Below are 27,185 nucleotides of genomic sequence, written 5' to 3'. Positions count from 1 at the left end.
GCCAATTATATACATAAACAAATCATAAAACAAGAAAGGTGCATGTCTTATTATGTACTAATTATATTAAGAAAAGTTGTGTACAATAACATAAACATCCTTTGTTCTTTATCATTGTAATAAATTCCTTATAACAATTAAGGTTAATTATTTACTGTGTATTGAACACTTGTATTGTTTAACGTATAAGTCGGGGCGTGACTATTTCACTCGACACATTATTCTTGTCGCCCCATAATAAAGGCAAGTTGGGTTGGACTAATCTATACTCATTTATGCGATACCTAGTACAAATCATTGTTAAATAAGATTTGTGGTTCTCTTTCTTTATTAACCCTATTAAATACAAAGAAAACGACGCCGAGATATCCGATTGATATCGCTCACCATAAATTCAAAACCCCGCCACATTCGCCCCCTCCGATTACTCTTTATTATACAAAGTAGATTTATTCGATAACGTAAAAGCACACTCGACCTAAAATACGTACCTTTATCACTATTAGTACCTAGCCCCAGTCGGTCATCGTCATTATCAAGCAATCACATCGTTTACGCGAAGCATTTAACTTTTTCCATTGTCGGCGATAAGAGAAAGAGAGGAAAACGGAATCGATAAAAGCGAAAAAGGCGTGGGCCTCAGGAAGGCCAAGAGTGTTAACTTCGAAAGCCATTGGTGGCCAGGGGGAAAAATTAACTGGGTTTTAAGAAGCCTTTGTGTGCCTTCTCACGGCAACACCGCCCAAGAAAAATCAATATTCGCGCCGAGTATCGACCCTCTCCACCAGTGATGTTAGGGTTGCTGGGCTTGGCCCACACGCGATGAAAAACTAAACAGGTGTGGAATATGTATGATGGGGTTCGTGTCGACTCCTCAGAGATTTGACAGTTATCAACATCATTATTAATGCTTAAGTTAGATTTGTTAATAATTCTTCTTCCACTTAAAATTTTAATACGTCATGGTATTTCAGGAAGTCAATTATTCGATGTCTCATGTACGGAAAATATATTTGAAGCGATTAAGATAAAAGAGTCAAATTTTAAGCACCTGTACTCGCATACCTCAAAGTAAAAGCAAAGACGACAAAGAGAAAAAATACCCTACCCGAGAGGAGGCTTAACGTTAACGAGCCTATTTTGGGAAGGCGCGACTTGGATACTCGGCAGTATCTTAGAGATACCGTTAATATTTCGAATCTCCTCACAGCTCGTCTCGCCGCCGCATTTGAATCCAGAGAGCCTCGATGAGTGCAACACCTGCCGACCAACCAGTCGAAAACCTGAATACTTTGGAAAAAGTTAACTGTTATCTGTCGAGTCAAGTCGATGTGGGTCGCCGCTACCGTAAATTGGAGGCTCGCATATGTCCGTTGTACCGTCAGGTTCATGTCGTGAACTAATTGATTTTGCCAAATACGATGGCATGCTTTTAGACGAACATTAATGAGAACGAAAAATTGTACGAAAGTCGAATATCAGATCAACGTCCAACGAACTTGTCATAATTTTATGCCGTATAAGGCAAGTTAAAGTATATCGGGTGGGTATACCGTTTTGTAATTTTGCACACAGGAAATGATATAAGTTATGTTAATCATAAAGCTGTCTAAGAAAGTTAAGTTAATCGGTTTAGGATTACCTGTTATTGGTTTACACCAAAAGTGGAGGTTTGTATTATTAATAAATACATAATAAAGTTTTAAGAAAGATTTCTTTCTCTAGTTTTAGTTGTTCTTCAGCTTTAGATTGTTGTATATTTTTCATTGAATTAAAACTAGAACTAACACTAGACCTAGAACTAGAAATATTCCTCGGACGCACGGCTAAACCCGAAACTTTCTAGGTCTAATGTTAGTTCTAGTTTTATTTGTTATTCAGTGATAGATTGTTGTATATTTCTATTGAACTAAAAGTAGAACACTAGACCTAGAACTAAAAACATTTGGGTTTAGTCTTAAGTCTATTAAGATTGCTAAACCCAAATGTTTCTAGTTCCAGATCTAGTGTTAGTTTTAGTTTTAGATGTTATTCAGTTTATTTTTGGCTATAACAGATACTCACTTCTCCATATTAATTCGTTACATCGAGGTTTTAGTGTATTTGGGAACAAATTTCATCATGATCATAAGAACTTTGCTAGTAAGAAATATCGATATTAAATGTCCAAATTGATTGATATCGTGAGATAGCACATCAATTTACTTGGTATGTAAGGTATTTTAATTACCATTTAAATTTTTTTATGCGTTGCTTCAACGATATGCGTTATAGCTATACCTAAATGCTTAAAACTTCGTATATATTTCTTCTTTCTTATGTCTGTTCGCTATGAATAGTCTCCGACGGGCATGCGTACAACATATGCATACGACCGAAGTATGCATTCCCCGGTTGTGTGATCGTCCTTTTGTAGTTCGTGTACCCCACCGCGCGGGTCGTTCATTTTTGAAACACATTAACACTTTTATGTGCTTCTCCGGTTCAGAAACGATTCGGCTAATAAGCAGCGAACATACCGTGCCGAAACGGTCGACCCATGACCAAATCACCCTTTTAAAATGGAATACATTAAAACACGCTGCGGTCGATTCGATCGATCGGAGTTAAAGACTATAAAATTTACATAGAATAACAATACGATAAATGAAATTTGATGGTAAATTATTATGGACCGGAAAATTTTATTATTAGACTTTTGGACATTGTCCACACGAATCGTTCGAAATACCTTAGGTTTTCCGCGTAATTTTAAACGGAGTGTTTCCGAAAATATAACGGTATTTGTGCCAACAACGCTGTAATTTAGGATAGTAGATATAAGTATAAGAAACAAATTGAAAGTGTACTTGATAAAAGTAAATTAAACATTTTCTGCAATTTATATTTTTTTCTATAACTATACTTGCCATAAAAATAAAGTTGTTCAGTACTTTATGATAATTTCTAATAATGATATTTATTGGCTACATACCTTAAATAAGTAAAACTCGAACTTTATCAAGAAATAAATAATTGTATGGAGTTGGAATTTCATATTTTTTCGAAAGTATAAGAAAACAAAACTTTAAATTGGACCTGAATTTCAAAAGCGTAGATTCTAGATTTGGATCGACAACTGGGACAGGTGCAATTTGCCCAATTGGTTCGAAAAGTACTGACATTAAAGCGATCAACGATTTAGATAAGAAAATAGTTTGTTTGATTCGAAGTAGGTACTTTAACTTAAACGAACGCTTTCTAATCTTTATCTGAATTGCTATTTATTCGATAAATTACTACTTGAAATGGATATTATTAAATTCACTTTTGGATATCACAACATGTTTCTTTTTAGAGGTTTTTACTTTTTTTTTAAAAATATCATTATCATTGTGGAGAATTATTATTTTCCCTTTTATTTCGCACTTTTGTCAACCACTAAATCTAACTGTGACATGAAGCCTGCTGATGGATTATCTGTCTGCAACATGTGTAGATGAAAAGATACTACCCTAGTAGAGTAACAATGTGGGTTAAGTGGAACGCTAACATTTATAACAGCGGTCTCAATTAGCAATCCCGAGATTAGAGCTGATTATTTATAACACCATAATCGTTCCTGGACTACCATTTATTTCTTAGTGAACGAACCTATCTGAAAAAATAACAACAAAGCACGATTTGTATAACGGACTTCAAAAGAGAAAGGAAAAAATCGGGGGAAAAATTTTAGACCTTCAATGGGATTGAATTTGTGATCCATTTGGCATTACTTTATCAGATAAGTCGGTGAGCATTGCAGTTTTATTCTGATTTAGAAGTGTCTATCTTTTTGGCATCTTTTTTTCAAATGCCCGCGATGTCGATATTATTTTAGAATCAAACGGTGCAATTATTTTTTTGCCTGAATGCATCCGCGCCATTCTTGCACTGTGTAGAGTTCCCTTTCAGAGGTTTCCAATAAATATCATTAATTAGTTCATGGAATATCGCAGTTATTAAAGTACATATATTATAGGGAGCTTTTGCGCTCTGCATGGTTCCCATCCCGATGCACTTCTAGGTATGGTCTGCAGATTACCGTGTTGAATACTTGCATGTATGTTAATAGGTATGTTAACTTGTATGGTTTCCGCAAGAAAAAAAATTAACATCATTAAAATCACTGATCAAGTGCTCGGCAAAGTATTTGGATGTGAAATAAATACTCCTTCATCTTGTTCCACGAACCGTCCATGAGGTAAATTAAACAGCGTCTCTGATATGGTGCTGCCGATGTGAACGGCACTTACACTCCTTCCTCGATTTTTTCTTAATCGCCAGGTGTCTTCATTGATAATTTAATTAATAACACTGCCAGGTGTGGTAATTTTTATGGCAATTGTACCGAGTGTGAGTGGGCGGACTTTTCTAATCAGCTCATCCATTGCAGCCTGCTACCTTATATGCATAATTAAAGAAAGTGTGTTCTTCATCGTTAAAAGGGGTATCTTCCTCTTTACCAAAATATCCGACTTCATTAAAGACTGAGTAACGTAGAGGTTAGTTTCATTTTATTTCATCAATTCTCGATGTTCGGTATTAGTATTTTCATACATCTACACAGCGATTTTTTATCTCACAGCTGTCTGTCTTAATATTTCTTTTGCACTATGCATTTCCTTTCTCTAAGCAGCCAGTAAGTCAACTACTATTAGAATGTCGTTTGACCATGGAAATGCACTCGTAGTGATATAAAAAAATTATAAATAAGTTTAGTCTAAATAAGTCCCCGGCCTTCGCCATTGACCTGGGACTTATATATGGTTCAGCATTGCCGACACCCAGATATTTTGACAATCTTAGACATTCTCTACATCTACTATACGTTGCCCTCTGTGGTTGGTACTTGAACTGTACTGTGGTTGTTTTTACTTACACTTGAAGTCAACTTCATATTTTCAGTTAGGATTCAGACAGAAGTTTAGTTGTTGGTAACACTGAATCCAGCGTTCAATTGACGTTGGTATCGTGAGAGAAAAATTTTCTATTATTCTTCTGCTAGAATAAAAGTTAACGTTTAATTTTTGCCCAGAACCTTCATCGCAGTTTGATAGCTTTTGTAATTGCGAGATCGAGGAGCATGATTCGTCGGGATGTCAAGATCACGGCACAAGCATAAGTTTTTGTAGCTATTCTTCTGATTTTGACTATTTTCCCATACGATTCTTATTCGCATAAGTTTTAGAAGGTAACTAATTTCCGTGATTAGTCTTATTTTTGAGTTGGTGCTTAAATAAACAAAATCCAGAAATTCCAAGGCCATTTCCAAAACAGCTGCTTCTTTAAATGAGAAGTTGCTGGTGTCACGTCTCCAAATACTTTTTTAACGGACGCAGAAATGAGTAACTAAATAACTATTTACTTTTTATATAGACGATGACAATTTAATATAAATTTTATTCATTTTAAAGCTTACAAGAAACGGTAGCAACCAGATTATTATCAAAATATAACAAAAATTGAGAAATACTCCAATACACATTTATGCGATTAAAAAAACCACAATTTCATATCGTTTTCATATCAAAAACCTATGTCGTATCAACAACGAGTACTACTTCATTTTAATCTTTTTCAAACAAATACATCAGCCTCCGCGAGCAATCTCAGTATTTATTTAAGATGCGTCCGATAAATTTACCGCTTTCAGAATCGTGTATTTTTGATTTGTGTAATACCGAAAATACACTAACCGTATCTTATTTGTTTTAGAAAATAGCTCAACCCGAACGAAAATAAAGGTAGGTACACAAAGTATTCGGATCGTTTCCAGAAGCGGGATTCGTTAAAAACGAGAAACGTGTTGGTTTTGTCGGTTAATTTGGTCTTTTTACGAACACACCACCAATAATTCTTTTGCATCGTTACTTCTACAGCTTCGAGGATCGATTCATTTGTCTTCTCTTATCTTCAGTGACATCGAAGGGAAAACTCTCGAGGCCCTCTCGTGTGAAACAGTACAGTCCGTCCTCACTTTTATCTTTAACCGAATCAACATGTAAAGTATTTTCAATTCTAAACGACTTACAATACTTCTTTTTTAATTTTTTTTATAACAAACTTATTTAGGTTATTGTTTTAAACTTACTTAGAAATAATGAGCCTTTTTTTTAAACAACAAGACTATAGGAATTTTTAGGATGGATCTGGACGTATATTATTGTCGCATAACCTCTTCTCGTTGTGTAGTTGGCATTGTACCAAAACTTCTATACTGTTTTACTGTCGTATAAATATAGAACTATCGCTCTTGTGTTCTATTATTAGACATAGTTGTCCGTATTTTAAGAACTCTGTGACAGTTGTAGGTGTGATCACCAATTAGTTATACAGAAATCTTTATTGTTTCTTTTCTTTGGTTAATTTAGATTAAAAGCTTTGTTTAAAGCATGAATGTAACTAAGAAAATAAAGAAATTCTCTGCAACGAATCATCATTTTTTTTTAAGTGTCGACAAATCGGACTATTTTTGTATTTATAGCTCTATGTTGAAAGCTGGTAATCTGGGAAGTTGCTGAGCCATATAGTAACGACCGAAATTGACAATATTTACGCAACGGTGGACCAATTTGAAGTGGGACCATATATTTACGGACGGACCGTGATACATTTAAGTTACAAAATAGTTGGCAAAGATTCGTCCTGGCGCGGGCGTTGGTTTCTTAGCCAACACAAAATGTACGATTTCTTTTTCAATCTAACACAAAAAAAAATAATGAATGATTTTTTTTTATTTAGATATTTCAAAATTTACTTAACAAAGATAAATATATAAAAGTAAATTTGAAAAGCTGATTTCTTAACGTTATAATTATAGTAAATCCTCGATATAACTAGCACTAGCACTAGAGCTAACACCAGCATTAGAACTAACACTAGACCTAGAATTAGAAACATTCGGGTTTAGCAGTGCATCTCTAACCCAAATGTTTCTAGTTCTAATTGTGTTAGTTCTAGTTTTAATTCAATGAAAAATATACAACAATATAACGCTGAATAACAACTAAAACTAGAACTAACACTAACATTAGAACTAGAAACATTCGGGTTTAGCCGTCTTAAGAGACGTTCGGCTAAACCCGAATGGTTCTAGTTCTAGGTCTAGTGTTAGTTCTAGTTTTAGTTCAATGAACCTATTCATTGTTCTAGACCTAGAACTAGAAGGACTTCTAAGAGCGCTAACATTTATATTTAAATATAAATTAACATAATAATGTTTAAATGATAATGTCCTGTAAGTTTAAAAGTCCAAAGTTTCTTAATTAGACTGATCATCAAAAGGTTTATTTCGCACAGTTCAGCATAAACTAAGCTTGACTAAAAGAACTGAGACGACTCAGTTCTCTGTGAATCACCCGAACACATGCCTGCTCGGCCCACATGTGGCGATAAATTATCGGGGTTCGTTGCATTTATAATGAACAATAAAAGGCGTTATGCTGTCAAAATCGTTACCGACCATTAACATATCAAAATTTTTTCTTTAAAGAATTTTTTTAAATAATTAAAAAGAAGGAGTATATTATTGCAAGTTATATTTTTCAAATGCTATTTTAAACTAAATTCCCATCCAATTAATTTACTTTTTTAATAAAGTAATATAAATTTCAGTTTAATTTACCAACAATCTCACAAAAGATCGTAAATATACTCGTTGCAATTTAATGCAAAATTACAACGAGTGCATGAAAACACATCAACGCTTCTCATGGACCATAACGATTAAAACCCATGCATTTAGTTAACCGATAGGATGAGAGATAATTAGTTAAAAATCGAGTTAATCATGCATAATTGGCTACTGCGCGTCGAAGTCGTTTCAAAACAACTCCCGAGAACTTTTATACCCGTGTAAGTTTCTGTGTTCCCTTTGTTTCCACGGTTGTAAACAATAAAAGGAACGATCTCCAGTTGTTGTTGTTTTTACAAAACGCATTTGTATTGTAGTCCTCGTGTATGCCTCGTCGTGCTATTTAAAAACGAGTGTGAGGTGATTTGTTTCAAGTTATTCTAAGGTGAAACAAAGAACCGCGCCGGTTCAAAAGAAAAGCGTCCATTGGAAAGATTTTCTATAATAAGATCGAAGTGATTCACATTGACGCTTCTGAAGTGGTTTCACAAGTGTGGCGACGCCGTGGGAGTTTAATGACGCCCGCGTCTCGGGGCCGGTGTTCACGACCACAATAAACAACATACATAGGCGTTATGTATGAATTACGGGATGGCAATCTCTGTTTATTTCGAATTCATGCCGATTTGTACTGACTTGATAAATCGTGTCTCTTGAAGGTTGTATTACTGACGGTAAATTAGTTAAAGTATCTATTCAAGTTATAAATGTCATAATTCAATAAATACAAATTTTATTCACATAACACCAGCAGAAACTAAACTTTGGTACAAAGGGATAATTCTTATTTAAAATAAATGTTATAATAAATTGTTTGGAAAGAATAAAAAACAACAACTAACAGCTCCTGAAGGAGGTTGTCATCTGTTCCACTCAACCACAAGTACATCTATAAGTAGTGGCTATATTTAATTACTATGATCCTACTTAAAATGATACATGATACTATTATAATAATAATTAATAAAATTTTTTGCGTAAAAGTTGATACAGAAAGTTGATTTAGAACTAAAGAAATAATTTTTAAACTCCATTTGTTTTAAAATGGTTTATATTTTGTAACAATATCTCAATTCGTTCTTGATATACGATGTTATAAATTGCATTATTATCAACTCAACCTCAATAACCAAAGAGAAGAATAAAAAATCGTATCACCGAGATATGTGGGAACGAAGGAATTATTTATTGTGCGTTGAAACTGGATTTAATTGATCATAAAATGATTTTTATTACATCTTAATGTCGCAAATTAGATATTTATAAAATTAATTATTGGCATATTAAAATTTCTTTAAAATGGCTTTTATTTCATGATGATATCTCAATTCGTTCTTGGGATTCGATGTTGTAACTTGTATTTTTATCAACTTAACCTCAATAAGCGTTGAATTAAAAAAATTGCATCATCGGGATTTATAGCAATGAAAGAAAAATTTTGTTATGTTTGAACTGGAGAATACCAGCAACCTCATTTGTATGTAAGAAGACAATCTTTTGGATTTTGGTATGTGGATAGCCAGCCTTATGAGATTGTCTATTGCAGTTATGTAGTAACTTCAAATTCTCTGTCAGCACAAAAGCCATTGATCTTAGAAATATTTGTTTCTGCATTATTCACTTTCACATTGGTCATTGCAACAGCTTCTGTTTTTGTTTTGAAAACAATTTAATTGGGTTACAATATTTAACTGATGAATACGTTGAATTTATCTAAATTTATTTTCCCAGACTGTGTATGAAGGTACCCCAGAACTTTAACCGATATTTTGCGGTTTAGTCCAATGAGTTTTATAGTTTAATCTATGATGTTATCTCTGCTACTATAATTTCATCAAAGTAGTAATAAGTTTTTAACTCAGAAACCTTCTCTATTACTAGTTCTAATAACTTTGCATTGCTTTTTGAAAAGATCTGCTTCCACAAATATGGACACTTTTATAAGTGGTCTCTTTCACCCAAATATGACCTGACACTACTACACAGCATTGCCAACTTATAATTGATTCAGATTACGAAATTGCTGAATACTGAATAAATTAGTTATAACTAACTTATACAAAGAGTGAAACAAGATTGAGAAGCTCATCATTAGCTAGGTTAAGTTGAGTTGACATGAATAAAGCCGTTTTAACCAGAAGACTAAATTGTTGCCACTTTCTTTGAATTTTAATCATTTTGAAACAAGGCATTAGGCAGCTTTTGAAAAAGTGGCAGCAAACAATAAAAAAGCATTTAAGCTTGAGTAACACCAATGTATTGAATGCTGATTCTACAGATATGCAAGTTTTTTGGGTTAAAAATTTAGAGTTAGGTTGGGTTGTTACATTCATTTACTTTAATGTTTTCTTGTTCATCTTGATGCTAAGTGTAGTGCAAAGATTACACTTGTCATTGTTTGAATTTGATGATGTGGTATTAAAAAACTTGCAATTGAGTTGCATGATCGATTCTGATTGGTGTTACAAATTTTTAGATATTGGTGGTCAGAGATCCCAACTAATTAAAACAGAAGCCGTAAGATGTACTGGAAAGATTTGTGGCAAATATTACAATTCCTCCGATTTCCAATTACTCCAGGTTAGTCTAGATTTATCGCAGTAGCTAGAGTACTATAGCAATGAGCAGGATATTGGATAAAAGGATTGTGAAGAGAGACCCAACTTCAAAATATTACCTTGTTTAATATAATATTCTTTTACATTTACAGAAACTATATCTCTTCTTTAATAATGACCCTTAAAGATAATCCGAAGAGGAACCTCCGAACAATTAAACCAGGTGAATTATTTGGCTTCCTTATAACCCACGGGTGTGTCTTTATTGTTTCCCCGCTCAAATGATAAATCGCCGTCTCGAGAAACCATATTCCATCGAGTTTTACGGCCTTACTCGAAGTGCACCGTAGGCAAAGAGCGGTTATTGCTGACTTTCACGGCGAAAATTATCGTCGAGCGCATAAATTACGGGTTCCGTCACCGCATGGGAGGGTCACTTCGAGGGCCAGACGCGCGCGTTTCAGTCTTGCAACTTCGAAAGCCGGTTAATGGCCGATAATTAAGTCCGCTACTGTTGCCGTAATGGGTTAATCGATGTCCGTTTGCCATCGGACTTTGGAAACGTTAATCCTTCTAAAGTTGTAACAACAATGGAAAATGCGGCGAGGTTACAACCTTTAAGCCGATTAAAATGCTTGTTTGTAAATTACATGGCGGAAGTGTAAACGAAAATTGATACATCTTCTTGGATTACAAAGGAAATTAATGAAAGAATCACGACAAAAGTTGTTTATGTAGAAATCGATTATTCATCAAGTCTTTTAATGTGATACAAATGTAATCAATATAACTACAATTTATTTGGGAGCAACTTGATGATTTTGTTATGGATTATTAAAAATTATTTGGAAGAGTCATAAATTTTTAAAATGTAAGCGCACAAAATTTAGTTACTTTATAAAAAATCCTGAACTTAATGAACTAAACCGTTATAAACACTTAAATTTATGTGTTTTATTTATTTTTTTAATTGTCCTAATTTATCGCGTCCACATATAAGCACGTTAGACGCGAAACTAATTTTAAACGAACACCATTATCTTATTTTTAAAGAACCTCTCATTCGGGCCATCCTTGTGCAACGTTTCTCTTTTTAAAATCATCACAAAAGTATGTGTGTATTTTTAGAAATGTCCCACTTTGACGAAAAACTGTTTTCATAACAAACTGGATATTTTTCCAATTCAATTGCACATTGAAACATCCTCCTACTTAAACTCGCAGTGTCCTTGCCTCTGCAAGACGCATTTGCATGTAAATTGCTGTCATACCTGCCCATAATTACGTTGGTAAATATAGCGCCGTGTACATTTTTATTAATGATCTAATACGTAATGAGAACGTAGCCGGATAACTTCTGGTTCCCGCATATACAGAAGGTCTTATCATTAGCCGAGAGCGTTTATGCCTTGTCGTTAAATGCAACCGTTGGTTACCTACTCAGGCATTTAACATTATGCAAAAAAAATCGCGTAAGAAATCAATGAATGATCGAATTGGATGTGGTTTCGAATTAATTAAGAGCACTTGCGGTTTCTCATCAAGAAGTTGTTATATATACGTAATTAATGTTGTTAGACTTGTTTCTTATCAAATCAGGCTAATCAGTTGATGAATCAACGAAAGTTGAGAACTTTAAAAGTTTTATGGTAGGAGTTGATAGTTCAGTAATAATTGTTAGATGACAAAAGATACATACTAAACCAGTTCAAATCATTTTCCTTATTCAAAAGAGTGTGTTAACTTTCAAAGATGACTTATTCACAAGAGTGTCTTAAGATGTCATCTCGTGACGATGCCATCTGCGTTCTCCCTATTCACAACAAGTGTACACAATGTTATCATTGGTCACGTTCCTATTTCATCCTATGCCGGAGTAACTACACGGTACATAATTGAAAACCTCTGTAATCCAGGTAGATTAACCGACAGTGGCCCTCGTGATGTAGGACTACCGTATCGCGAACTATCATCATGCACAATCTTTCGGTCTCGTTACGAAGGAAAATCGGCCGCAGCCGCGGTCGTGAGGCGTCACCCGCCTGTATAGTTTACTATCTGCTGCATCTGACGATGACACACCTATACCGTGTAAACCGATACTTTACAGCTATCGCCGTGCAAATATAATTGAATTTACTATCGACGACACCGTTTGCCAGATCGATCGATTAATTGGACCCGATACCGGAGTAATTGGTCGTTGATAACATGGAGTGGCCATAGATCTCCTTCAGTGACGTGTACCGTTAAATTTCGACCAGAGCAAAATCAAAGTGAATTATTACTGTCCATCCTATACATATAATTCATTAAGATTTATCTTTATATCAAGCATGATTAATTTTATAATTAATGAACGTCTGACGAAAATCGTATATATCATAGATGTATTTCATACTTTTAAAATTATAATTCAGTAAACTTATATTAAATTAAACTAACAGTATTTAATAAGCAATCTGTTGCAATATATTTCTAAGCAATGTAAACAAAAACACAGATTCTATCCCACATAAATTACCATTTAAAATTAGGCAACTAAAAAGACTAAATTAACAAGATTGCAAATCAATATGATTAAGATATTGATAAAATTGGTCTCACACTTGTTAGTAGATATGAAACGCTGGATGAACACATGACGCTTGTCAGCGCGTAACCTCATGCAAGTAAGTACCTCCATGCAAGTGTTTAGTTACGGCATTGCAAATGAGGTACATACAATCTGCGAACACAGCAATAAAATCCGATTTATACCCTTCGTTTACGCGGCGGCGGTGTAGGCGTCAGGCCCAATTAAATAATTTCCGGTTGCAATCTAATTCGATACGATAGTTAACGATTATAATTGTCTGCTAATGGTCCAATTTAAAATGTAGATACTTTCAAAACTGTTAAAGGACTTGGAAAGTTAACAAAAATTATTTCAGAAGTTTTGAAATAAACTAAAGCCATTCTACCAAGAAAGTACTATATTTAATGGTGTTTGAGTTATACCACCACGAACAGATATTGAATTTTCAACCATTTTGTATATTTTAAGTCGCTCTACTAGATCTGCAACATCATTCAATTTCAATTTTATTACTTAATGTAAAATTAGCAATGTTTTTTGTTTCTCTGAAACACATAATACCCTGAAAATTGTTTCATTATTTGTTCAACCATGTCTAACATTTACGGTGTATGTAAAAAAAGAATTTATTTATTCAACTTGAGATTAATTTCTTCTTTCTTTGCCTTTTCTGCAGAATCGCACTCTTGGTATTATCAGTCACTTTGTTCTGGGTCTCCCCCTTCCCCTCTTCCCTTCTCCTCTTTCCTCCATCATCCTCTTTATCTCCCAAAGATACATAGGTATTATCATCCATACAAATCACGTGCCCGTACTGCTGCAACAGTTTGTCCTGTAAGTTTTGATGTAAGGATCTATCTCTACCTCTTTTCTTGTCTTAGTATTTCTGAGTATCACTTCTGGTCTGTTTATCTGCTCATCCTACATTAGCCAGGTTTTCGCCCCATATATAAATGTTGGCACATATACTGCACGAAGACTTTCTTAGCCCCCCCCTGTTTATTGTGGTTATGGACCAACTCATCCAGAAGCCTCAAAAGTCTTGTGTATGTAAATAACATAGTATTACTGGGGGGAAGTTACAAGCCATAGTCAACAAATGAAATATCAATTAAAAAAGTGCAGGAATAAACGCAAAGACAAGTAAAATAATGAAGATTAGCAAACAAATCGGCAACGAGGAAGAAGACATAAACAAGAGATGTGGACACAACAGATTTGAATATATATTGGAATCCATGTTGCAAGTTAATGAATAAATGATAAAATAACTTCTACTCGTCTTCAGCGTCAAGCTGTTAAAATAATGAGAATCATATTAAAATATTATTTACGGTAACATTTAAAAATCAATTAACCAAATTACAAATGAAATGCGAACTTTGATCAATTCAAAAATTTTGTATATAAGAGCAAAAAAAAAATACATATAATAGAAAAAGAGAAAAGAGAACTCACCGTCAGGAACCGTAAGAAAGATTTCAAACCAAATAGAACAAGTCATCTTAAATTGAAAATCAGATTGTAATAAAATTTAAATGGCGTCATAAATCACATCAAATCTAAGGAAAAATTGAAAATAAAATTAGTTTTAATAGGAAATAAATGAAAGTTTTACCTATAAAAGGGTACAATTAACAAATCAAGTTTTTTAAAAAATAAATATCAAGTGGTAAAATATTAAAATTGGTTTCTTCTTTGGAGGAGATTGAAAGACACTGAAAGTGAAACCGGATATGTTCTCAAAAAGAAAAGAAAAACAGGAAAAAAAAACCATGACAAAGAAAGAATATATGAAAAGAAACATTCAGGGTAACAAGTTTCAAAACTAAGGAATTATTTAAATTACTCACAATAAAGCGCAAAATTCAAAATATTATGTACATCTTAAATAAGATAACTAAACAATGGTTCATTATTATTATAAATTTGGTCAATAATTACATTAAGTTTATTGTTCTTTTTATCCAAAACATCCGAAGCCAGAATTTCTATTCTTTTTGTATAGATATATTTTTATTATATTTCGTGTTTTTAATGCTACTATTACAATATCTTAAAGTATACATAAGAAACAGGCTAGTGTTTGAACAACAACTTATCAAGAACTTAGAAATGACTTAATATTTTCAAAAATATCAAGACATAGATTCCGGGCAAACTATCTGAGATTCTTCTAGCTTGTTACAAATCTTTACAACATGGTCATTTCATATAGAATCACTTATCTTTGGAGATCTGTATCACAATCTAAGATATAATCACAATCTGTATTTTTACCCTGTCGCATATTCATTCGATGTCCTATTTGGTATTCATGGTGGAAGGTGACAACAAAGCAGCAGGACCTTACTTATAGGAGTCTGCATAATTTTTTAAGTAATTTCTAAATATTTCGTGATTCATTCTATAAGTTTTAATTTTTATAACTTCCAACATTCAACCAAAACTACATGTCAACACTGAAAAGTTTATCTGCCACAAATGTAGTAGTCATGAACAATTCGCCCTCAAACAAAATCTCACGCGATCATTAAAGAATAGTGTTTTAATACAATTCCGTTGTCATATCAAAAACTTTTAACCGGTTCTTAGAACTAACCACAGTCGGTGTCCACCTGACGTCCATCAACGGGAGGTAGATCGGTGACAATAGACTATCGTAATTTGTTCTTGCTTCCGACGACATCACGACATACGTCAAAATTAATAGGGGGGCTATTGTGCTGTCACGTTCTTAGTACTACCGGAATTTATCCCGACGACGTAACACACCTTTCGTGACGTCACCAGTTCGTGAATTTATTGCTTATCCTTTTCTATGATACCTTTCCCTTTTAGAAGATTTTAAATTAACTTTATTTACATAGTAAACTCCAGTTAAACCCGGTAGTTTATTACAACCGCAAAACCAAAGTTAGAAGGGGGAAGTCGTTTACTACTGTGATCGAGAATGCACGCTAGAGGGACGGACTGGCCTGCTTTTGGCAACTTAACAAAAAACCTTTGTCTAAGAACGTTTCACAATCAACTAAAATCACCACACTGGAAGTTATAATTTCGCTTACTTCATTTTATTAACCCGTAATTATTGAGATTTTTGTTGGAGTTAGGTAGGTTTTCGGCACTATAAGGTTTTCGATTTTTATCTAAATGTTACTAAATTCACGTTATTATTAGTTCTATGTAAAATATATTGAAAATCAATATTTTTTAATGACCACATAATATTAACTTTGAACGTTTCCAATCAATATTGTGCATAATAAAATTATTAATGTTTTTCACTTTTCATGGAGAAACAATTCTTTCCTAAGGGTGTAGTACTATCTCACCTTTTCTATGGCATAAATTTCTGTGGCAAAAATCCCTGGAATATAAATCAGTGATGATTTCCTAAGCAGTTTGTTACAATAATAATATCACAGGATTTGTTTTTTTTTGTTTGTTTTATCAAACAACCTAAAATCGAGAAAAATATCATATACATATGTTAAGAATAAAGGTGTTTTAACACTAAAGTTCTATTTCGCTATGATCGTTATAATCTGATTCTAAAGGATTTTTCTTAATTAACTTTGCATAATATAATCTGGATATATTTTGCAGTAAAGTATACAAAAAAATAATTGCGGTCGCTACTCTACGCATTGATAATGAGATTACATCAAATCGGGTTATTAAAATACGATAATCCGCAACATAGACATCATTAATAGGATATGACAAAATCTTTAAATACATTCTGTGCCCACGCCCCAAGGAATTAACATATCGTGAATGATATAGTTACAGACGTATGTGTTACGAATTCTTTGTATTAAATGTTACACCTAAGTCGGTAAAATTATTTGTACTAACCAAGTATTTATTGGGATTTAAAGAACTTCTACAGTATGACAACAATACCACACATGTGCAGTAGGTTTTTATCATTTTCACTATAGCAGTTCAAATGTTTCCACTCCTTTTAGTCTTCTAAACAACGTCATCAATCTTTTTATTTAGACTTAGATGAGTATAATGAATTTGGTTATCGTTAATGTTTTCTTCAAGTGATATGTGATATGACGTTAACATTAAAAAAAATAATACCTACAAATTACGTCAGATTTCTCAGACATAAAAATATTTTTAGGAAGTGAAAATGGTTTTAATACTGCATACAATTCCTTTTATAGAATTATTTAAACTTTCACAGTCGAATTCTATAAATATTTAGTAGGTTACTATTTGACTTTTTAAAACGTTTCCAAGCGATTGTCATTCTAACAAATACAATGGAGTGAGGTCTCTAAATGGCACCCAACGTATACTTTTGCAATAATTAAGTCGATTTAACTTTTTAAATTTGGTTTGCATCGCATTAATAAACATCACGACCCCAAGTGACCCAAATTTTATTAAAATATTCTGAAGACGTTTATGTTTATCCACTGTCACGGTATAGGAAATCGAGTCGTTGATTAAAAACGTGGTGGCGTGATAAATGAATCACTATTTTTTTTACGTTGGAAAACTTGTAGGAAAAGAACATAATAAATCGTCTATTTATATCTATTGGATCGATCGAAGAAGCTTGTTGCTGACTTGTTGATCACTGAAGCAACAAGTTTTAATAAAATTATAATAATTAATTCTATAAATAGTACAATTCTTATAAATGCATTTAAAAATAAATTCTGAAAACAGTTTTGAGGGCAAGAGTTGTGATACAATTTCGGGTTTATTTAAGTACATCGAGGACAAAGTGCTTGATTCACAGCGTGTCATCCTTAAAATTTTAGCTGCTTTATTTATAACATAGGAATTACCGTTTATTCCCGTACTCTTTGTCTCATAAAATGACACATAACACAAATTTACTACTTGCTTTCGTAAACATGTTTGCAAACAAATGCGAATTCATGCTCATGAATCACAAGGAGTTTAAACCTTTGTCCATCTTATCATCAGATTATTAATTAAAAATCAGTGTTGAAACAATAGAATCATACATTTTTGTCATAATTAAAACGTCATCTAGTTAATACCTGTCAAGAATTTATTAATATGTGGTATGAAATTATACCATGTGCTTTCGTAATATTTGCGGCAATGTGTGCGACATCGCTAACTGCGTATCCTATAAATCGTTTTTTCTTAGGTAACGAATTCCGTCGTAGCATGCACACAAGTTGGGAGAGAATAATGTACACAAGAGATAGAAGAATCGATCCAGATACAAATCCCTACATCGTCCATGGATTAGATAATATACCGGAGAAATGCGACGAAGATGAACAAACCGAACAAGAAGATCATGTAGATGAAATGGGCGAATTTGAAGTTGAAGAAGAAGCCTCACAAGAACGTCAAACATGTGATGAGGATAAAGAAAAACCGCCAGAACCGTGTAAAAAGACACCCAAGGAACGTGATTATAGTAAAGAATATGCTTTGGAAGATGATGATCTATGCAGAAAATAACTTATTAATTTTTTATAATTAATTAATACGTTTTAAACCTCCTCTTAATAAAAATAGTTTTAGATTGTTTTTCTGTTGTGTATCCTTAAGGAAATCATAAGAATCAATGAAACAAAAAAATATACCGGATTTGAATCAGATTAGCATAGCTATCGCAGTCAGAAAATTAATTACCATCGACCTTTTTTCTGTGACTATCGTAATTGAGAAAGTCATCCACCGCGAATCAGATAAAACCATTCATTAGCAACTCCGCACAGTACACACAGGTCGACACTGGCCGTATACCCGAAGATACCATCTTCTCTGGGCATCTGCAACCAGTGGCGTACACAAATATATATAGCCAACTAAACCATCATTTCACCCTTATTTTAAGTTCTGTGTAAGATATTATTCAATCATGTTATGATAATGATTATTACATAAAAGAATTTAACAAAAGCTGTGTTCCTCAACTAGATTTATAAGATGCTATAATATTATGATGAGGTATTCATGACGCATTGAAAATGAACTGTGTTTAAGAGGTATCACCAGTTATTAATACAGTTTGCTTAAAAATTGGATTGATGGAAATATGCAAAGAATCTTTTAAAAGTATGAACATTACTTTGAAACATTGATGTTATGGTACGTCACTGGTGTGGATGGTCTGGAATCGAACGAACTGCTGGACTTGTAGATCGCCTTAGGGCCGGTTCGCTTATAATGGCGGAACGCCTACGTACATTCCAGGTTAGGTGGACGCAATTTGTCCCGCGCGGTGCAATTACTAATAATAATTCAGTAGCCGGCCGATCTGGCCGATACACCCGAGGAAGGAGGAAGATTTAATGTGGTACGGCCCTGTAGAACTGGTTCCCGGAGACCTGTTACTTTTAATTTTCCTAATAACAGTAGTCGCCCTCGATTTATTGACTGTGCGACGTAAACGCGATGTTCGTTAAGGCAAATTGTTCGCTCGATTAAGGGTTGAACGAAATGAAAGAAGAAATCGATCAAAAAATCCAACCAAACTTAAATGTCGATTTATGAGTCAACATTCTATATTAAAATACTTGGATATATAATATAAAAGAAGTCCTTAGGGAATGATATTAAATTGCTTTTCCACCTACGTTACTTGCAGATATCTTCGATATCTTCGGAGATAACGGAATATTAAATATACCACTAGAATGTCTAATCTTTCCTTCATGTATCCGGTTTTTATCGCTAAATATCTATCGGCATCGACCAAAGAACACACATAATAAAGAACCCTACACATAGAATCGATAGGTTGAGTTTCCTCAATACAACTTTTTTTGTACAACTTTCGTTGGAATGTTGTAAGAACTAAGTTGCTATATAACTTGAATTTGCAAGGAGGCAAATACATATTGAAATTGCGCCTTCTCCACAGAAGCCAGGTAATGACACATATCATGTCGATGAAATAAAAAAAGATACTCAAATACTGTTTCTACGAGAATAGAATCTAGCAGATCAACTCCACCCATATAGTTAGAAAACCTTCGTACTTCAGATACTGGCTGACTTCCCACATATGCTGAAGCGGTTATGACCAATTAATTACCGTACCAGCTAATAGAACTTACATCGACACCTTCAATGTTTGCAACATTGTCAACAAATGCACTTCATCCTCGCTTTTTCATTTTTGATTCCTTAGGTAGTTGCAATTAGGAATTCGATTCATTTCAACTGTTTCGAGAGGCACTCTTTCTGCTTTTCAAAAAGACACATAAGCAAAGGTATTCCAGTAAACTAATTATCAAAAAAAAAACTACTAATTTCAGATTTTAGGCATCGTGTGTCCATTTTGAGAACTACGTTATCACTTACTCCAAGATCAGGTTGTTGGGCTAAACGTTCAATGGGTGTAGTATTAAAATCGTAGGTGAATCTATTACTCAAAACCTTATCTCTATTTGTGTAGTTTTTTAAGATTACATTGCTTAAGAGTTGAGCTTTTTTTTTTGGCACAAACAAAAATTGATCTCTTACTTAGTAAAGGATGAATTTTAAAAAGTTTGTGTAACCAGATTGGCCAGACCCTAACTGATCATTGTTATCGTTGAAGTGAAGGAACGTTTGATTGACATAAAACAATTGACATAAAAATACCATACCAACAAACGCATTTATTTCCTACCCCCTTAACTCCAGACTGTCCTTTCTGGTTTCTGTTGAGTTGCATACATATTTGTTTCTTTGGTGATACATGGCACTATTTCATCGATAAAAAGATATTAAGAAATTGGTAAGGTTAATTCATTTGAGTTATAACGTCAGGAAGCATCTCAGAACCTTTGAACTTTGACGTATGTTTTGGAAGGTTTGAAAATTTTTCTTACCATACCAACTTCTTTTTTGGTTTCCTTTTATTTGGCCTTCCATATGAAGCAGATGTTACATTTGGTACGCCATCTTTGTTATTCTGTTGACCTTCTGCATGAACAATGTGGAGACTTACGTGCAATCAAAATATTTGTTTTTGTTCAGAACTTGGTAATCTATGCGCCCCAGTTGAGATGCATGTGTAAAAGCGAGGGTGCCAAATATGTGACAGATCGCAGTAAATTAGGCATATTTCAAGAATAGCATTGTATCTGTTACACAATTTTTTTGTTAGGATACTGCATTTAGCAAAGGAGGCAAAAATGCTAATTTTTTTGCCCATCAAAGTAAATTAAAAAACAGAACTTATAACGAAAACACTATAAACTTATCTTTTAACCTTAATAATTTTATTAAATATACACAAATTTAGAAATTTACACAAGCCAAAATGTTGGATTCCGAATTAAAGAAACAAATCATTACTCAAAGGTTTATGTTTACTAATACAACTACTGAGACACATTTGTCACATAAACTCTATTTACTTTACCTACAAAAATATACTTCTTAGTAGTGTATCTTGGCATCCTCCACCACAAAAATTGGCAGTTGAAAGTAAAATTTGTTTTCTCTTTCTTGGCAAAGAACTGGTGTAGAAAGATTTCGTTATTGTTGTTCAATCATCAAAATTATATACTTAATTTTGCGTTCACTTCATTTTAGTTAATAATAATTAAATAATAAAAGGAAAAAACTAACATAGACATCAGTTATAATTATTAATGGTAATAATTTATCATGGTCGATTTCGATTATGACTCACGTTTCCCTTTTAAGTGAGCTAATTTCAGCTGCACCTAAAGACGCGATCTATTTGTATTTTTAAAATAAGGGCAAACTGAACACCGAGAAGAGTCATTAGTAAATTTGACGCGTTCATTACGCAATTGGCACCCACCCAAAACTATTAGAGGATGAAAGAAAATCGGTTTAATTATACAGGTCTGGTTAGCAATTAACAATCATAGTCATTTCAATTTACACATTTTTTTCGTCATTCACTCCTTTTAAGTTAAATTTTACCGGTTTAGAAGGAGCGTTAGTTTGTACAAAAACAGCTTGGTAATGAACCGTAGTAAGTTAACGATAGAACCAATATCTTGTTACCGCACCGCCCTCTGACTATTTTAAATTAAGCACTAATTTCCATAAAGTTGAAGGAATGGCAAATCCTGTTACAAACGGTTGGTTTGTTCAGTGCACAAACTCACGTTCTAGGAGGCGATTTTCATAAATTCTATCCTCGGGTATTTACAACGGTAATTGTTAAAGCATCGCTTTAATGATCACTAGAAATGAAACTATAAGTTTGCGAAGGGGCTTGAATCGAATTAGAAGAATGTTGACTTCTAACATTCAAAAGGAGATAAAAATTATTGCAACATAACCATTACGAAAAACAATCAGTTTGCATGGCAAGAACTAATCATAATCTCATTTCCATAAGTATTTACCCACATGACAGAAAGTTTAAAGTAATAAATCCACGTAGATATTACTCAAAGTTACACGATATTAATATATCAAGATCGCGGTATTTCCATTTTTAAATTACTATCAATATTTAAAAATCGTAACAATTAATTATACAGTCGGCTATGATACGGTTACAGTTTATGACGGTTATATTTTATAAGTAAAGGCTTTATATGGGCTTATATCTATTATTGTGACTTTCTAAATCCGTTAAATCTAAGTGATATAAATAAGATCACTTCTGCAGTAAGTGTAGGTTATAAATAGCATAAATAAATATTTAAAATTTTGAAGAATTTTATGGTAAAATACCTCAATTAGATGTAATGTATTAATTTTTTCTCCTCAATTACAAAGTGTGACACTATAATTATGGTAATAGAGAAACAGTTTAAAAATGAACAGCTTTAAAGTGGTATTTCAGCGATGTAGAAAGTTAATGAACTTTCAGTTTGTCGAGGTTATTTACGGCATGACTTTTAACTAATTACCGTCTTCTTGCAATAAGAGGCCTAAAGAAAGATAATAAATTTCGGATCGTGAACGATACAAATAATCTTGAATGTATCACGTAAAATAAGTGCGAGGAAATAAGTATACAATTATTTAGGATTTTACTAATAAATTTCTGTATAACTTTCTATTTTCACATTTTTAGATGATTTTTCGCGAAAAATCTGAATCTTGGAATTATGACGCGGGTTTGGAAAAGTCAGAGATTCAGCAAAGATTTGACCAAGCCCAAGATCGTCTTCTCTCCGATCACCGTTTTAGATTGGTTTGTGATTGATTGGACATGGCTATCATGTTCGTCAGCGCATTTCAAAACACCAAGGTCATTTTAAGAGTTACCATAAAATATATTTAACTGAGTGTGCTGTTAATACTGAACTAGCGTCAATTTGAATAACTACTTTGCATATCACGCTTCGTTCCAATGTTCTACACTCGCTTGGTTATAATCATAATTCGTAATTGTTTAATAATGGCTGTGAAGCTACTTACCAATTTCGGTATTGTTTTCTTGGACCTTATATGAATGACTTGGTTCAATGTGAACTTGGAATGTGAGGGTAAACAAAATATTTTCTAAATTTTGCTAGACTTCAAATAATAATAACAAGTAGATTAAGAATTAGAATTATTAAAACAAGAATTATTTCAAAATAGAAGAATAGCTTCACCTAGCCTCATCATACACTCATGAATATCTCAATCCCATCCCATAAGGAATCCAAGAATACGTTAATCTAATTTGATTCTTTTCAACCCAATCTCAAGTTCATCCCTATAATATTTCACAACCTCATCATCACTTAAAAATGCCACCAATCCGACATTTGATAACATTTCTATTTCATACAGTATCATACCAACCTCATCTCAATGAGTTAACTAAACCTCATTTTTCATTTAATGTAATGTTGTCTAGAACAAAATCATCTTAAAATATAAACAATATTCATTCATATGTATTAAAATCCAACCTCATATACAATATAAGTACTTCATGTTGAGTTTACTACCTTTGCAGAAGATAACAATGATTTAACCCAAGAATGTCTCAACTCTATTTTCAAGCAATCTCTAATACCTGATTCTGTCTCTAAAAAAGTTTTAAATCAATAATTGATATTCTACAAGATTTTCAGTTTAACTATCTTGACTTGTTAACTCTATTTTCAGCTAAATTTAATGATCACATCTTTATTCATGGAAACGGAATGTTTCCGAAAAATAAAAATGTGTCAACCGAACTAACTCATCACAACTCACGATGGAGGAAGATATCTTAGATATATTTACATATTATGTGTGCAGCAATCTTATACAGCAATAGGAATGTTTCCAAGCAATTCAATACAATGCACTGTAATCACGTAGATTTACTAGCAAAGGCTGAAAGATGAGAGACCCACGCCTAAGCAAATCAAAAACAGCCTTCTCTGATAGATGGCCATGCATCTACCCACTGTACTTCAGGAGATGAGGCATTTTCGACCGCTGAAGTGTATTTCTACCCCATCGCAGTGGTTATCGACTACATATACGTTTCAGCAACATGGCGTCCTTTACCAACAAAAAAAATGAGCGAACTAAGTCGAAACATTGATACAAATAAGTATTTCTTAACATGCAAATTGGCTCCTATAATATGTTAGAACAGAATCTGGAAACAGACTTGTTGAGAATTCCATATGAAATAGCCACAAATACAGTGAGGAGTTACACTGCCTTTTCAAGACAAAACAAACAGGATAAGACTTCTCTTTGCAACGACTTATAAGCCAATCAGACATCAGAATATGTAGTAGGATTTATGGCAAAATAAGAGATAGAGAAGATAAATAGCAATCTGTTTAAATGTATAACTTGACTTGATAACATTATTTTTTACAATAGTTATGTTACATAGAGAGATATTGCATCTTACGATATTTTGTATAACAAGTTGAATATTCTTTTGCTTCAATAATTATTCCATTATTTCCATACCTTCCGTGCCAATCTTTGCCTAATAGCAAATATAAGAACTATTCAGCCTTTCTAACGCCATCTTTCATGATAACATTCGATGTTTCTATGAGCCTGCTTTCTGTTTGTATTAATACCTTTGTGTATCTTATGCTTATCTTCAACCACGTCCCCTTAGCGTGTCCCTTCAGTTTAGAGCATGTGTCTTTTGTCTTTTGCTCTTAACTGTTCACCAACATATTATGATAAACATTTAACTATTCAGTCAAAACAACTTTCACACTTGAAAACATTTCTACTACTACTTTCTATTCTAAAATAACAATATTTATTAATTCAAATAAAATTTTTATAAAACATGTTTTTTATTTTATAAAGAATATGTTGTCGACTTATTTTTGCGATCAATAAATAAATAAAAATAGTTACCCTATATTCGTTTGGGTCATGCAAAACTTTTTACAAATGCGCAAACCATTAACCTTTGCGACAATAACGTGGACACTGTGGTGGGAGTGTAAAATATGCAAATGCCGCAACAGGGGCCGGACGCACGCGTATGAAATCGACTCACGCATAGTTAATTATTTACTTCTGACACCTCGGAAGCTCATAACCGACAACGAAGTTTCTCCATTAAAATCATTTAATTAAAAGGTTTCTTTCTTGTTTCTTATTTTAATACCCTTTATTTTAAATTGGGCTCGGTAAAACCCACTGTAAAATAAATTAAGGACTACCCGCATGAACGTGTAGTGGATAACTGAAAACGAAAAGGTCAATTATAGACTATTAAGTTGAGTTGAAAAAATATACGATGTGATTTTGAGGGTTAATTTAAAAAAGTTAACTTAAAACTTACTTATAAAATGTATTATTAAATTATCAATCAAACGATTCTCATATTTTATCCATATTCTACAGGGAATTTCATATAACACGCAATATATGAATGTAGTAACCATAGTTACGAAACTACTATCACTTGCACTGTCCCATATAAAATGTAACATAGCTTAATAGTACAGGCACTGGGTAACTTTATAAAAGCAAAATTTTGCTTGGAGAAAGGTAACGTCCTTATGATATGAAACGTTTGGGTTTAGCCGCACGTATCTCAAAACGGGTAAACTCTAATGATTCTAGTTATAGGTCTTATATTAGTTCTAGATTTCCTGCAATAAAAATATACCACAATCTAACGCTGAATAATAATTAAAACTAGAACTAACACTAGACTTAGAAGGACTTAGAGGGTCTTGTGTTAGTTCTAGTGATAGTGCCAGTGTAAAACTAGAACTAACACTAGATCGAGAACTAGAAAATTCGGGTTTAGCCGTCTTGAGAGTCAATTTCGTAAATAATTGAAATAGGACATATGTTCATTAACATTTTTCTTTGGTAATTGGATTTGCTATCATATGTCAAAGTTTGATATTGAGCTAATAAATCACCCTGTATATTGTTGTATATTGCAGTGAAATTCACTGTACACATATAAACTTCATTTTTTTGCGTTATCGGATAAAAATGAGGTCGCGAAACTGTTCTTATCCTAATCTTAATATAAATAAGCTGTACCGCAGAACCGCGTGTTTAAAATTTAGTTTTTATTGTATAATTTTTAGTAGATTTCTTTTCGTTCCTTTTCTCAGGTTGGAATTTGAAGAAGGCCTCCATACTTAGATCGGTGACGGTGCGGGGGTCGTTTTTGGCGGCATTAAAACGAGGCGTCCTGGCTAAAAGCCAACAATAACAGGCAACCACAGACAAAATATTACATCTCGAGATGTGTGGCCGTCATCGTAAGCGAACGACGTATCCACTAACATAGCACTGCGCAGCATCGTCGTCAGTGTGGCGGCGCGGCGTCTCTATTTTAAATATTCTATGCAGTGCTAAAACGTAATATCACCGTACTACTTAATACATTCAACATTAACGAACTTGGATAGGTGTGAAATCCAGAAATTATGCGTTTCGTTCAAAACATATACTATAATTACATATGACGTAATAAGAACATATTAAAAGGAATCTAAAAATAACATTAAACAGGGACTGATTAATAAAATTGATAAAGATGTGTGAGGGAGATTTTTTTATTTGAAATAACATGAAAGATAAAAAAAATGTAAACCATTTCATTCGTTAAAGAGCATAAAGGTGTGGTCTTATTTCCTCTTTCATAGTCGATAACCGAGTTTAAATTGAGAATTCTTATCGCTATACTCGCTTTAATAACGTTTAGAGGAGTGCGAAATAACCACTCTCAATTTTATATTTATTGAAATAGTTAATAAGTCTTTAGTTAATATAATTTGTTTCAAAGCTCGTGCAAATTAGAAAAATTAATTAATTACGCTTAAAAAGCTGTGTATAGATTTTGTTATTAATAATTTAATATTTCTGTATCGCTCATTTCTAAAGATCATGAATTTTATAATGAAATCTGCGATCTTCATGAAGTGATCATAAGCGGATTGCGAGAGAGGCAAAATTATACGTGAATAGAATACATATAGCGATACTGAGAGGTATATTGTTGGTCGTTTTGCACAGCAAG

The 27,185-nt window shown here is 33.2% G+C and overlaps 1 protein-coding gene across 3 annotated transcripts; it reads left to right on the top strand.

Annotated features, from left to right (window-relative positions):
• The first annotated feature begins 7,899 nt into the window (after positions 1-7,899).
• On the top strand, positions 7,900-22,388 carry LOC111419365 (uncharacterized). 3 transcript variants are annotated; one of them, XM_071194366.1, is made up of 3 exons: positions 7,900-8,328; positions 10,131-10,435; positions 17,937-22,388. In XM_071194366.1, exons 2-3 carry the CDS (start codon positions 10,387-10,389, stop codon positions 18,257-18,259), a joined length of 372 nt encoding a protein of 123 aa, XP_071050467.1. In that variant the 5' UTR covers positions 7,900-8,328; positions 10,131-10,386; the 3' UTR covers positions 18,260-22,388. The 3 variants fall into 3 exon arrangements, with proteins under 3 accessions (XP_071050467.1, XP_071050468.1, XP_071050466.1); XM_071194367.1 differs by having other exon boundaries at positions 7,900-10,234; positions 10,365-10,435; XM_071194365.1 differs by having other exon boundaries at positions 7,900-10,435.
• Positions 22,389-27,185: the final 4,797 nt, after the last annotated feature.

Source organism: Onthophagus taurus, chromosome 2 (genome assembly GCF_036711975.1).
Source record: "Onthophagus taurus isolate NC chromosome 2, IU_Otau_3.0, whole genome shotgun sequence".
NCBI classification, from domain to species: Eukaryota; Metazoa; Arthropoda; class Insecta; order Coleoptera; family Scarabaeidae; genus Onthophagus; species Onthophagus taurus.
This window is presented reverse-complemented; position numbering and strand designations above follow the sequence as displayed.